The 14,551-nt window shown below is 39.1% G+C and overlaps 1 protein-coding gene across 1 annotated transcript in view; it reads left to right on the top strand.

Moving 5' to 3' along the window:
• Positions 1–14,551, top strand: part of arhgap10 (Rho GTPase activating protein 10) — a gene marked incomplete at its 3' end in the record, with an annotated part of 43,284 nt that overhangs the window by 5,681 nt on the left and 23,052 nt on the right. Inside the window, exons 2-13 of the mRNA XM_020591754.1 lie at positions 8,265–8,360; positions 8,633–8,694; positions 9,857–9,928; positions 10,112–10,213; positions 11,052–11,162; positions 11,345–11,449; positions 12,196–12,325; positions 12,889–12,995; positions 13,149–13,243; positions 13,848–13,929; positions 14,131–14,173; positions 14,269–14,337. Coding sequence (XP_020447410.1) covers positions 8,265–8,360; positions 8,633–8,694; positions 9,857–9,928; positions 10,112–10,213; positions 11,052–11,162; positions 11,345–11,449; positions 12,196–12,325; positions 12,889–12,995; positions 13,149–13,243; positions 13,848–13,929; positions 14,131–14,173; positions 14,269–14,337 — 1,074 coding nt within the window. The remainder of the gene's footprint in view (positions 1–8,264; positions 8,361–8,632; positions 8,695–9,856; positions 9,929–10,111; positions 10,214–11,051; positions 11,163–11,344; positions 11,450–12,195; positions 12,326–12,888; positions 12,996–13,148; positions 13,244–13,847; positions 13,930–14,130; positions 14,174–14,268; positions 14,338–14,551) is intronic.

Raw genomic sequence — 14,551 nt, forward strand, 5'->3', positions numbered from 1 at the left:
ACAGGTTTAAGAGTAGTCTGTCATGATGTACCTTGGCTCACTGCTGCTCTGTGTAATCACACTACTGTTTTCTGCCAAAGAGCCACATCACAATCTTTCATTAAAATCGCATTAGCACAAGGCATGAAGTCATGTGGGGGATTGCGTTTTCATCTCTCACTCCAGAAAGAACAAAGGCTGCTATGAAAGTGGAAGTGTATGGCAGTGCTTTCGGAGCTCCTTTTAGATGCAAAGAAATGCAGAGAATTATTTGAAACACCTTTCATTGCATTATAACATTTTGTGACAAAATGATACCCAGATACTATATTACATCAGATACTATCAACCTGCAGACTGGTTTTGAGGACCAGGAAGTAATGCATGCTTTGTGGACAGTGAGCAGGGGTGGGTGGGCAGGCCAGGTCGAGGGCAAAGGCTGTAGCTGAGTGGGGAGCATACTGGAAAAGATGGGACAATGGAACCGGAAGGACTGTGGAAAGGCCCAGCATGTAAACGCTGGCTGCTGTTTAAAGGCCAAGACCGGGCAAGTTCTGACCTTAGTGGCACGTTTTGATGAGACTGTAGAAATCATAACAAACCACACTCCAACAGACCCCAGTGAATACGCTGTGGACATCTTCAGCAGCTGAATTTTGCCATGTACTTACCTTTTTATGTTTGTTTTGGGGAAAACGTTTGCAGCAACAGCCAGTTTCCTGCTTTAAGACAGGGCACAATAAATGGAAAACAAGTTCAACTTAATCATCTTAGGAACACTAAATTTGTAACTAAGAAATAAATAATTTATTACTTATTTTGTAGTAAAGGGCTTTACTTTCCATCTTTTTTTCATCATTTTTAATATCGTGATAAATATTTATTGTGCAATGAGTTTTTGGTATCGTTACTTCCCTATTAAAGACAAATACAGACAGATGGCCAGTCCTTGTCTGAAGACACTAATGTAATGTATTTAATGATTAGCTTTTCTTCTCCTGTTCCTGTTAAATCAACATTAATACTAATTAATCTATAGATAAACTAACCACTAGTGACTTTGTACAGCATTTTATAATACAATACAATGCACATCTGTGTTACTTGTGAAATTTATATCATTTTTCCTTTGTGTTTCTTTTGTCTTATCTCTGCTGCTCCATACCTCTTCTGAACAGGGGTACCAGTGTTTATGTCACATAGCCAGGCATGTCTTCCTTTTTTTTTCCTATTTCTTGGAAAAAGCTTGACTGTTTTCAGATAGTTGTAAGGTGGGGTCTGTATGACTCACGCTCTGACTCCAGTCGACTGGGGTCTCCGGCTTTCAGCAGAGAAACTAGCCAAGTTTTGACAGTTCCCAGGTTTGCTCCGAAATGCCTTGCTTTAAAAGGCAAAAAGCAGGAGAAGCCTTTGCTTTGGACTCTTGGGTGCCCTAATGTGTGTGGTATTTCTATCTTGTTATAGTTCTTTGCTCCAGGACTGTAGCTCTCATTTCAGTCTGTTGTGTAGACTTTTCATCTGAGGCTTTTGTTTGTCGCCCTACTGGTTGTATCCAGCCAATCTATGCTGTGGAAACATCAATTAGGGACACGCACGGTGTCTGAATGCCGCCTTACATTAATTAATGCAGGTACTTCAAGTAACCGGATAATGTTCATTCTTCATGTTTTATGTAATGAAGTTCACATAGCTGGGCCAAATATATTCTCACATTAGCTGTCCACCCTGCAGCGAGTTAAACATGCAAGCAGCCTGTGATTTCTACACCACTCTCACATATGGCTCTAATTAAGTGACTGCAAATCTGTCCATCTTGGAGTATAATTATCCACAGTGACTTGGGCTTTGTTCCTGTCTTTGCTACAGTTAATAAAGGCTATGTTTGATATACTAATAAAGAACAATACTAAACTGCACAAAACCTGGAATTTGCTTTAGGTTATCTCCCAATAATAACAGAGATTCAGCACATTTTAACCAAACAAATTACGAGTTGTTAAGTGATTTGGGTGGCTGTGGCTCCGGAGGTAGAGCAGGTCATCTCTCAACTACAGGGTTGGTGGTTTGAATCCGGGCTTCTCCAGTCCACATGTCGAAATGTACCTGAGCAAGACTCTGAAACCCGGGTACTGTTGACTGGTGTGGTTGTGAGTGAATGGACAAATAGTGTGATAGTGCTTTAAGTGTGCTTCAATGCATAGAAAAGTACTATGTTTATATACTAAGTACTACTTATGTTTATATATATATATATATATGTGTGTGTGTATAGTATAACACGTGTGTGTAACAGTAAATATCTCATCATACTTAACACATATTAAAAATGTCTGTCACATCTAGTGTTGCACGATATACCGGTACTAGTATGGTACCGCGGTACTGAGGCATTTAAAATGGTACTATACTGCATTTGGATGGGACCGGTACTTGCAGCGCCGCCGGCAGCGCCCGATCGCAACAGAGGAAAACAGAGCAGGAAACAGCTTCCTCGTCCTCTGCTCAATGAGCAGCATGGACTGGCGCAACAAACGGAGCAGGAGGAAAGCTTGGAGAGAGCAGAGACGTTGGAGAGGGAGAGAGCGAGAAAGCGAGAGAGAGAGAGAGAGAGAGAGAGAGAGAGGAGCACGGAGAGGAGAATGGCTGCTGTAACAGTCACCACCCCGCAACTTGTGGACAAACGAGGGGCGCGAAGTGCTATATGGCAGTACTTCGGCATAAAAACAAATGAGCAAGGAGAGGCAATTAACGTTGATGCGCCATTGTGTAAACGATGTTTTAAAACATGCATGGCTAAGGGCGGAAACACCCAGACCTGCACACTGAGTTCAGGGAACGACAGGTAATTTACTCATGACATGTGCCCTTTTCAAATGCAATAGTTCAATAGTTTTAAGTGTGCAACACAAGATAAAGAGTTCTTATCAAACATAGAATTTTTTTTTCTAAATTTTAATAAAAAAATGTGTTTTTTCAAAACGTTAAATGTGGTTACAGCACAGTCGTTCAGTGTTTTACATACATATTTAGCCATTTAATATGTTATAAAGACTGGTAACATACCATTTAAAAACATTGGTCCTACTTAAGACAGGCTATATGTAATGAAAATATTTTTTTCTAAGTTAGAACTTCTAACTTCATACTTTTTATTTACTCACACTGACTGTTGTAAAAACATTTTTTTTGAGTGCAATAAGAAAAGCCTAGTATTTTGAATTTTATTTTGATGTTATTCTAAGACTTTCTATTAAAATAAAGTCAGTAATGACATTTTTTGCGTTCTCTTTTTATCTGAAAAACTATCCAAAAGTATCGAAAGTATCGAAATATATTTTGGTACCGGTACCGGTACCAAAATTTTGGTATCGTGACAACACTAGTCACATCAATTTTTACCATCACACTCGCGTGATCTTATACAATGCAATGACATTTGACACTGTCCTGACCCTATATCAGCCACTACAGAGCGTGTTGAGGCTTTGCATGTTGTGTTAAGGTTCCACTATAATGTTGTCAAAACATGTTTTCATCTTGTGGAGGAACCCACCAAACTTTCCACCCAGCAATTTGTGCGTGTTCTGGGGTAATTTGAGTTCTGTTGTTGACCAACATGGGCTCCAGTGCCAAGTTGCCCTTCTAAAAGAGGTCCTTGACTTCAAGGAATTTTTCCTTAGATAAATAAAGGTTAAATAAATAAGAGTCAGTAGTGAGGGGGAATTTAGATTTGTGTTATGATGCATTGTTTTTTAAGGTGATTTTAAACAGTATTATTTAATGCCACGTTCTTCTGGCAGACTTTTTTTTAAAGCTTTGAGGCTCCGACTGCACAAACCTGGTGACTTTTAGCTTCAGGCCTGGATCCAAGGATCACTACATGGGTAAAGGCTAATGAGTAGGGCTTGGATTTGATTTTGCATTTCAACAACTCCGATCCAGTTCCAAATCCACTTACTGAATCTGAATCCTTTCAAATCTCTTATGGAATCTGTTTAAGTAGTTTCTAAATTAAACAGGTTAGTGTAACAAAAGATTTTAATGTTTAGGAATCTAGCTTTTTCTAATCATGTTAATAACACAATTAGTAATAAGGACCAGACACCAGACAAGTATGACATGGAGTAATAGAAACTGTGATTAACCATCAAACCTAAACCCTGGACATTCTGCTGTGTTGAGGAGTTGTAGGGCTTTCGCTGCATAGTTTATCACTGCCCTGGGCCATTCATTAACACTGTCCTCACTCTTTGTTTTACTGCTTTTGCTCCTCTCTGGGGTGTAAAGGAAAAGCAGTACAATAAAAGTAAGATTAAGTCAACATTATCCTTTAGTGAATGTCAGTTACATAAATAGCAGCTTTTTTGCATGCACCGTGCACTGGTGATTAACTTGTTGAACTGCTACAGGTCACAGAACACGGTGTAACACTGGCGGTAGGCTGAGGTGTAAGACGTGCTTCCACAAGATCTCACTTTAACCTGTTGGGTGGTGGGTAATAAATATGTAAAGAAAGAACTTCTCATTCCCCCTTTGTTGTCAGCACCACCCGCAAATATTACATTTTGCAGTTGTTGCTCAAACAGACACTGTGAATGAAAGATTGAATAAGGGATTTATTTGAGCTTAATGTATCAAGGTGTTTTACCTACTTGAAACTAAAATGCAATCTGTTATTGAGAGCCAGCTCCACTATTTGAACACTTCAGTTAGAGCAGTTTTAGTAACAAGTAAATGTTTTTTTTTTTCCTGAAGATCATATCACTGAGATGGGGTGTAGTAATGGAAAACCACAAGTTGCGTTAAGCTTTGGGGAATGTTGAGCGCTGTGAAAGTTGAGGCACCTGGGGAAGCATTGGCAATTCCAACCAAAAGTAGTTCAGAGATAAGAGTTAAAGAAATTGGGAGTAGTATTATGTTTCTTAACCCAACACAAATGCCAGAATGCTCTTAATCAGCCGTGTCAGAGGAAGCACTTGCTGTCAGCTGTGTTAGCAGGGATGAAAAGGTTTTTAGTTTGGCTTTGTCTCACTACTCAAATGAGCTTTGTAGGTCACCAGTATAGTGAACCTCACTCTTTAACTTGGTAATGAAAAGCAGCAAACCCTCTTACATGAGAAGCTATAACCTACAATGTTTTGGCAATTCAATTGAGTCATTGATTATCAAAATACTTCCACATTAATTTTCTTTTGATTGACTAATTGGCAAAGTGTTGAACATCTTGTCGAATATTAGCTGCAGCTGATACAGTTTCTAATAGAGGACTTGGAGTATGTCATCTGTCTTTACTTTAATTCTAGTACAGGCATAAGGTACCAGTAAAACTCCTGAATGCTCTCTTTAACTTGACTTCACAGGCTTGTTTGTCATCTGCAGTAATTTCATGTGCAGCAAAATGACGTCTATTGGCCAGACCACCGTGACCACAGTTACCTTTTATGGACCTGAACACCTTGTTCTGGGCTGTAGCTGTCTGTGTGGCTTAGATTCCCTTGAGATTTACTGGCGCTCTGGGAAAAATAGCCATGTTCAGCGTATAAGTATTGTGTTCTCCCAAAATAATGGCCAGACAGACTTGCATTTCCCATACCTTTACTTTGAAAATATTACCTGGAACCCAACAAACATTTTGGCCAAAAAAAGTGAGAAGCTTTTAGTGAATTACTAGTTTTTTAGTGAGCTACAGAATTATTTGGTGTGATTGACACGAATTTATAATGTAAGATTTTTATTCTAAGCTTATGTAACTCAGTCAGAATTAAAGCTGACAGTAAATCATCTCATAAAACTCACCCCCACATCCCTTCTAACCTCACCAAGATACAGTCTTGATGCTTTTCTGCTGTTATTTGTTAGACTCTTAATGTTGTTTACCATGTCTGTGTGGTGTCTGAGCAAAGGACAAATGGGGACCCTCTTGTCCTGATTAATGATGTAGTAAAGTTAGATCTGTGCACCGTCTTGTACAAGTTCATGAGCCAAGAAATGAGCTATGAACTATAAACATTATTACATTACATTTGCTGAATTGTTGAGGGGTAGATAAGAGACCCTGATTTTGCTAGTAAGACAGCTTCTTTGTTTTTCTTTTGCTGTTTTGACTTTTAATTTCTTAAAAACAATTACCTCACCTACAAGAATCGGGGAAAACATTTCCTCCAAGTGCTATACAAAGAACAAACAGTTGTAAATGCTGCAGTACCTAAGCTGTCCTATTGTCTGGTGTGAACCTCTTGTCTTCCTGTAGTTAGACAAATTGGCCAAAGGAGTCGACCACAGGTGTTTTGTTTGACGTGTGTTTCCTTGTGTACTTTGGGGATTGTATAGATTTAAGACTGAGCTGTGGAGCGACCAGCAGTGAATTTCAAACCATTTTAAATAAACTGAGGCAGAAGCTATGCCCTTCGTGCCAGGCTCAGGCAGACATTGTCCAACACCTCTCACATGTTTGGACTTTAGGCCCTGTACACACTACCCAGAGCAGCAGGGCTGACATGAGTAGAAACAGCAAAACGGCTTAAATGACTTTTAAAAGTGACAGTGATTGTTTTATTATAATCTGTGCAAACCAAATGTATTTGCAGGGTCTAGGTACTGTAATTTTTAAGATTATGAACATTCTTAGGAGAATATTGGATGGCTTCTGCTGCCTTTACCAAGCATGACTGCTTTGAAGGTCATGGACATTGCGGCCTTGTTTAGAAGGTAACATGCTGACATGGCTAGAGTTGGCTTGTTAGCATGCATGGTCTGTAGTTGGATCCTGATGTTTAGCATGTAACCTTTAGCATTTTAAAATGCTCCTAACATTAGCAAATAATCGTGTTTACAGTTAGCACGCTTCTCCTCGTGCCTCGGTCACTAGGAGAGTTGAGTTAGTCACCACAGTTGGATCTTGGTTGGCTTTTTCCAAAACAAGGAACACATTGGCCAAAAAAAACCAAAAACCCCTCTCTGATTTCCTGACAAGCAACACACTGGTCTGATGTCAATGTAGCCCAGTACTCATTATTTTTAAACATCAACTGCAACAATATGGAAAAAATATTACCATGTTTATATTTCTCATTGTTTAATGTCTGGGATTTAGTTTTGTCAGACATTTTTTTTTTACTGTTAGTCAGATCTAGTAAACAATTTGTAGACATCACTTGGGCGTTAGTAAATTGTGATGTTTCGTAATCACTAAATTAATTAAACTGAGATTGATCATTAATAAAAATAATTAGTTGTAACCACTGGTTGTACTGTAGCTAGCTGTCTTGTGCCTTTGTATCACTTACAGATGCTCAGTACAGTCTGCTCCTTAGCATACTGCTTGTAAGTACAGTCCTAAAATACGCTTGCTGCATTCTGTCTTGGTTCCCTAGAGGACTCTCGTGGGTCAGAGATTCCACTTTGGGGAATCTCTTCACTGTTTGGAAATAGATTTGTTTTGCTGTGTTTACTGATGTGCAGGGGTGTGTGACAGAGGGTGGATTTAAAAAGCATTCGTCCACATCTCAAAAGCCGAAGTTGTCGCATTTATGCAGGGATAGACAGAAATGCACCTTCAGCAATAGACACTGACATTAAACTGATCTCAAGACATTTGACTATTGGTTCTTCCATTCAGTTTTTTAAATATCTTTTATAATAATTACACTTTACATTTTATGTTCTGACATTTTCCAACCTCTCAACACATTGACATTACTCACACTGCCTCTTCCCTTCAGCCTTTTTTAAAAATGTCTTTCTTCTCTTCTTGTCTTAGATATAAACGCTTGGGTGACTGTGCTTTTATTGTTGCAGCCCCTAAATTATGGAATAGTCTACCTTTTAATGTTAGGTCATCTACTGACCTCATTACTTTCAAATTATTGCTTAAAACTTATTTATTTGGCTTGGCTTTTAATACACAGTAGGGCTTGATGCATTCCTTTTAACTCCTTTTAATTTAATTTTAATTTATTGAACGTATGTTATGTGTGTTTGTTATTGTGCTGTTTTATTTTTATTTGCACTGCTCTTTTACTTTATTTTAGTCATTTATTGTGATTTTATTTTCCAATGTAAAGTACTTTGGTCAGCTGGATGTTGTTTTAAAGTGCTGTATAAATAAATTTGATTTGATTTATCTCAACCTTCAGCTTTCATAAACAAATTATGCATGAAAAATGTAGAGAAATGTATCAGTTTAATTGGTAGATCCTAATTACTTGATCTTAATTACAAATGTGTTTCCTTTTAGATTTCCTGCTTTAAAATGTTTATTTTTTTTATTCCACATTGTGTTTTAGAACTTGCGATGGCACAGCGGAAGTTTGCCCAGTGCCTTGGAGAATTTAAGTTTGAGTACATCGGTGATGCAAAGACAGATGATGAGAAATGCATTGGTAAGTGTGGGTTTGCCTTGTTACATGGTGGAAACTAACTACTAGTTTTGTTACCACCACACAGACAGACACTGTATGTGTTTGTTTGTAGTTCTTTCTCTACCAGCAAATTAAGAGCAGTTTTTGGTATGAACCTGTGGTGGGAACAACTGCTAATCATGTGTTTTAGGCTGCATGTGTGTGTGTGTGTGTGTGTGTGTGAGAGAGAGAGAGAGAGAGAGAGTCAGGCAGAATCATTGCATTTTATTATGTTTGATTGTCTTTTTCTTCAGATGAGTCTTTACAAGAGTTCGCCGCATTCCTCAGAAACCTAGAAGACCAACGAGAGCTGATGGTGAGAACAACTGGTCTGAACCTGCTTGAAAGCCAAGAATAATACCTGTGTGTCTGTCTGTCGTGTGTGTGTGTGTGTCTGTGTGGTGTATTGCACTTAAATTGTTTAACTGTGTGTGTGTGTGTGTGTGTGTGTGTGTGTGTGTGTGTGTGTTCCGAGCAGCCTACACATACTGCTGCCCATATTTGGTTCTTGCATCTATAAATGTCTGAGTCTGTCAACCACCAGGGATCCAGACAGGCTTTCATAATATAATTTTTTGCCAATGTACAGTTGTAGCATCCAGAAGTCAGAGCAGGCCAGTTTCTCAGGGGGTAAATTAGTGTTGTTAGAGTGTAAACACTTCCTCCCCCTGTGCGTGTCTAAGGGTAACTGTCCCAGCACCTGCTGGGGAGTGGTTGCATTACACACCATTACAACATATCCCCATAAATATAATCTGCTCATCAGGCGGCACTGGTAAGGTTGCTAATTTATAAACACAAAACTCCTACATCCGATATAAAGAATGTTACAGCGTCCTAAAGTACGCCTGATTTTAATTGTGGCCATAGGTTATGAAACTCTATGATGACGTGTTAAAGTGCCACAATACTTACTACTGTGCTATTTGTGAATGTGCATCATCTTGTCCTGTAAATTTATTTGTGACCTCCTCTAGATGTTATTTTATAGAAATACCCCTCATTTAAAGACATACATTTAAATGGTAGGCAAGATGGTCTGTGACACTTTGGGGAAATTGGTTCAAAAGAAATGCATGTAAAACATGTAGTGTTTGTGGCTTCTATAAGCATCATGTGGAGATGACAGGCTCAGACCGTAATGGTTAATGCACTGCTCAGCACAGTAGGATGAGGTCACAGTGCAAAGTAAGGAAAAGAGGGATTAGCATGCAGGTACAGACATGTCCTGCAGCCACACTGGAGGAGTGAAGAAAAATACATTGACTATATTAATACATTTTTCAAAGATAAAGACATGTAATTTGACATGTAAACTGGAAGCCTTGTACCTGGAGGCCAAAAAAAAGCATGTACAGCTGCCATTCTTCTCTGGAAACAAAACTAGAAAATGTGGCTGTGTCGCATGAAATTTGATCTAATGGGTTTGTTGTTGACTAATATTGGAATATGTTGTTGTGGCATCTCTTTCTATCTAGATGAGAAACATCACAGAAACCTTAATGAAACCCCTTGAGAAGTTCAGAAAAGAGCAGCTCGGTATAGTAAAGGTAATGTATGGCGGTTTTTCCTTTTCCCAATATACTACTTCAGCGCTTGATCTCATTGTTGTACCCTACTGATTGTTAAAAATATCTGGCTGATGATAGAACATGAATTGTACCGTACATATGGGTTTGATTCTCTTGTCACTAAGAATAATGTTTCTTCTCTCTCCACTGCACCTTCTTAAGGCGGAAAAAAAAAGGTATGAAAAAGAAACCGAGAAGTACTACAGCTCTCTGGAAAAGCTTCTGAATATGTCAGCAAAAAAGAAAGAGCCACAGCTACAAGAGGTATATATGTCATTGAGCTCTCTGACAGATACATTGTGACATGCAGAATACCTGTTCATTATGACAGGCAAAAGTTTGGAAACTGATATTCTGTTTAGTTTAGGAATGGTTGCTCTGGTTTTTGTCTTTGGTGCCATGGGGAAGAGCTTCACTGAAAAGCCTGTCGGTGTGTGCATTTTCCACTGACGTACCTTGCAGCAGCAAATTGCCTGGCTTGTTTGGAAAGGAAGTGCATGCTCATTTGTACTGAACTGGCAAGGTCATCCCGGGTTGTTGTAGTTTGTAGAACAAGCCATGCTCTAGTACAATGAAATGAATGTTTTAAACTATAAAGAACGTAACAACTTCTCACTTTTCAGTTTCATGCCATGCAAGGCTTACCCATACATCATATACACCAAGCAGAGAGGAAACTGGTAACGCAGGCTGTTCAGTCTGTTTTCATTAAATCTTATGACACAACGGTCTGTGGTGGCAAAACAGATTCCTATCAGACCTGCATCAACACTGCATCTTTGTGGAAACAAAGAAACTGTATGGAGGGGTTTCATTGTCAGAATTGAGAATCAAAGGATAGAGGGTATGTTGTACAACTTATGCAGCCATCAAAGATAAACATGATATTTATGGTGGTAGAAATTGGCTTGAATATAATCACTATTTGATTTACAAACTGCAGTATGCCTAGTACAAGAGCTTAAAGCCACACCAAAAAGAGCCTCTAGCTTGCCAGATTCCACTGTAGCACAAAGATAATGTTTGTTTTTTGTTTTTTATTTGCTTCCATGCATCTGTTTGTAACTGTAACCATCCTGGTGTGTGTTCTCTGCCTCTTCAGGCAGACTTCCAGGTGGAAACCATGAGGCAGCACTTTCAGGCGGAGTCACTTGACTATGTGTGCAAACTGCAGGAGATTCAAGAGAGAAAGAAGTTTGAGTGTGTGGAGCCAGTGAGTGACTGACCTAAGTGGCATGTCAGCGATGATAAAGCTAAAAGCAAAGGGCAATATGGTTTCTGTCTCTCTGGAAAGTGACTGAGCAGTCATAATGTGACATAATGGTTAGTTAGGAGTTTTGCTTTCACTTGCTGACTCTCTTCTCTGTTTTTTTCCCATTTTGTGATTTGTTTTAGATGCTGGCCTTCTTTCAGACAGTCTTCACCTTTTATCACCAGGGCTTTGAACTCGCAAAGGACTTTGATCATTATAAAAAAGAACTACAGATCAATATTCAGAATGTAAGGAATATATATATATTGTATTGTTCTATTTTTAATTTGTTTAAAGATGATTCTAACCATGAAAATAAACACCTGTATACTGTTTGTGTTTGACCCTAAAAATAATTTTGTAATAAAATTCAGACTGAAGTTTAAAAAACATTTTGACCACACTTGGGAAGAAAAGCTCCTAAAACTCGCTGTACTTTTGGCTTACCAAGTTCTTACAGTTAAATGCAGACGTTGGCATAATCCTCTCTCTGCTTCCAAGTCCAATATTTACATTTTATTTGTCTTGGTTCACTATCAGCTTCTGAGGAAAATATGTGAGCCACTCCTCAACGTCATACCTTTGCCAGTTTGGCTTCACTTATTCTGCATTGCCATTACAGTCTTAACCTCCTTTCTGTTTTACTTTAGACTACTGCTAACCATTTAACTGACACTGTAAATGGGGTTTTCAAAGGAATCCACTAAAGGCCAATTCATGCTTTCTGCATCCCCATGCCGGCCACGCTCCAGTGACATAAATCTCATCACCTTCCTAGGTACAATGCATGTACCAGAATATCTGCATATACGGACAGGAGGTTAAAATGTGAATAAAACTGCGTGCATCCTTGTCTGGACAGGGGAATGTGGAAAAAGTGAATTGGCCTCTAAATATATTTGCAGTGGACTTTCATTAGGATGGTCATCCTACCTAACCAATTTCTGAAAGTGACTTCCTGAAGTGTGTGTGTGTTTCTCCGTTTTCCTCCCAGACAAGGAATCGATTTGATGCCGCACGGTCAGAGGTGTACGAGCTGATGAAGAGGTTTAGTGAGACACCCCAAGAATACAGACAGACCAGCTCTATCAGTTGTGAAGGCTACCTCTATGTACAGGAAAAACGTACGACCTCCATTTATTACATATAGTACAGCCAGGGAACATAGTCAAAGCAAGAATACATGTCACTTTGCAAATATACACAGGCCAATGTAATAAACAGGAGAGGCTTAAACAGTTTTCCTTCAGCTGCTCTGCTAAGAATGTGTAACTGGATTTATGTCCACACATATACATAACTTAAACATGGCATTTAGCACTATGTGTTAGTTGTCTGTGACGTTAGCTCATTTGATGTAATAGCAGGAAGGTTTGGACAGTGGTAAACTTTCATTCCAATGATGATCAAACAGCCACAGTATTGATGTGTGATGCAGGTAAAGTGTCCAGTTTTTCTTTTGTTACTGGCTCCACTATGTGACACACATTGACATTGTGGATTGGTCAAACTGCTGACTACTATATATGTTTTTGTGCCCCTCCACATTTCGTTCTCTCACGTTACATGTTAGGAATACAGTATGTCAGCCTGGGAAATCCTTTTTCCTGGCAAAAGTAATTGTTATGATCCACTTACTGTGGATCTTACTTATTGTCTGTGTCACATCTGTGCCTTGTTTTTCTAGGGCCACCTCCCTTTGGTTCAAGTTGGGTCAAACGCTACTGCACATTTGTCAAAGAGCAGAAGATCCTGCACATGGTGACCTTCGACCACAGATCTGGTGGGAAGATTGTGAGTCTTAGAACACAGTGCAGTGGGTTATTAATACCACACAGTTGTTATGATTGCAACCACATACTATATGCAAACTCTCCCTTTCAGATTGACATTCTACTTCTGTGATACAACATTCTGAATAATAAATGTTATTTATTTAATTTTCAGGGTGAGACAGAATCCGTCACGCTCAAATCCTGTGTCCGCAAAACAACTGACACACTGGACAGGAGGTTCTGCTTAGAACTCGACATAACAGATCGGTACATTTTCACCACCTTGTTTCTCAAGTACAGTGTAATGAAATTATGCTTGTAAATGACGGTCTTATTTTACTTTAAGCCCTAAGCAATAAAGTTACTTTGGAAATTTTTCTTGCTGCACGACAGTTCAGGTCCAATATGCCCGAAGACAAAATTGTTTACTCTAATATTCCACATTAAGAGTTTCCTGAAGGTCTTCGCTCCAAGGACTTTGCTGTCTGTTACTCTGTGTCAGATTGCTGAGGGCAGAGCAGCAGGATTGGTCTTGGAGTGTTTCTCTCACACACTTAGATGGGAGCATCTGTCACGCTCTGCCCAGCCCTGTTCTGTCATATTAATAGAAGAGCAATACCCCATTTTTAGTATGGAAATTGGAGTCCACATGTTCATTCTGACTATAATGAGTAACTTGATATCTGGTCCCATATTATTGAACTGTAAGTCTCATAAACCAGCTGAGATGACATGGACTCAATTTGTGGTGCTTTTTTTGTTTCAAGGAGTGTTAAGTATGTTTTGTATTGACACTCACTTCACTTAATGTCTAACTGTACTGCATGTCTAATGCTTTGCCTAACGCTGATGTGGTATGTCTCACCCCCAGGCCAGGGACAGTGCTAACAGTACAGGCGCTGTCAGAGGATGACCACAAGTTCTGGATGCTGGCCATGGGTGGAAAGGAACATGTGAGTCAGCTGCTTCTATTGTGTCATCATCTGCCACTCACACTCAGCTCATATAGCCTCACTGTATTCTGTTAAACTCTCACCTGAGATTTTATAGAGTATCCGGCCTTAATATACTTGCATATATCTACACTTTACTATATATCACAGTCGTTAAGTATCAAAGACAAAAAAAAAAGCCATTAAGGTGTTTGTTTACAGATTGGATGCCATCTTGGGAGGACCTTTTCTAAAGAACGAGGAAGTAAGTACCTAGTTGTACCAGACTTTTTGTATGTGGAGGATATTATTTAAGTTTTATGAGTACAATGCTCTGTATTTTCTTTCCTTCACCTGCAGTTGATGCCCAACTGGATAATATGGGTTTGAGTTTTGTGAAGAAGTCTATCAGTGCCATAGAGTCAAGAGGTGAGCTCTAGATATGAATATGCAAAAGCTCAGTTGAAAGAGTTACATTTGTTTGACATATCTTAACATAAGAAGTGGTGGATAGTAGCTGATAATGTCAGTGTAGTCTTTACTATTATTGCACTATCTTTATGTGTACACAAGGGGGCAGTCTTGCCTCAATTTTAAAATAAAAGACTGCTTGGCAGGTACTGCAGGCAGCATGCATAATGAT

Source organism: Monopterus albus, unplaced genomic scaffold, assembly GCF_001952655.1.
Source record: "Monopterus albus unplaced genomic scaffold, M_albus_1.0 scaffold15.1, whole genome shotgun sequence".
NCBI lineage: Eukaryota > Metazoa > Chordata > Actinopteri > Synbranchiformes > Synbranchidae > Monopterus > Monopterus albus.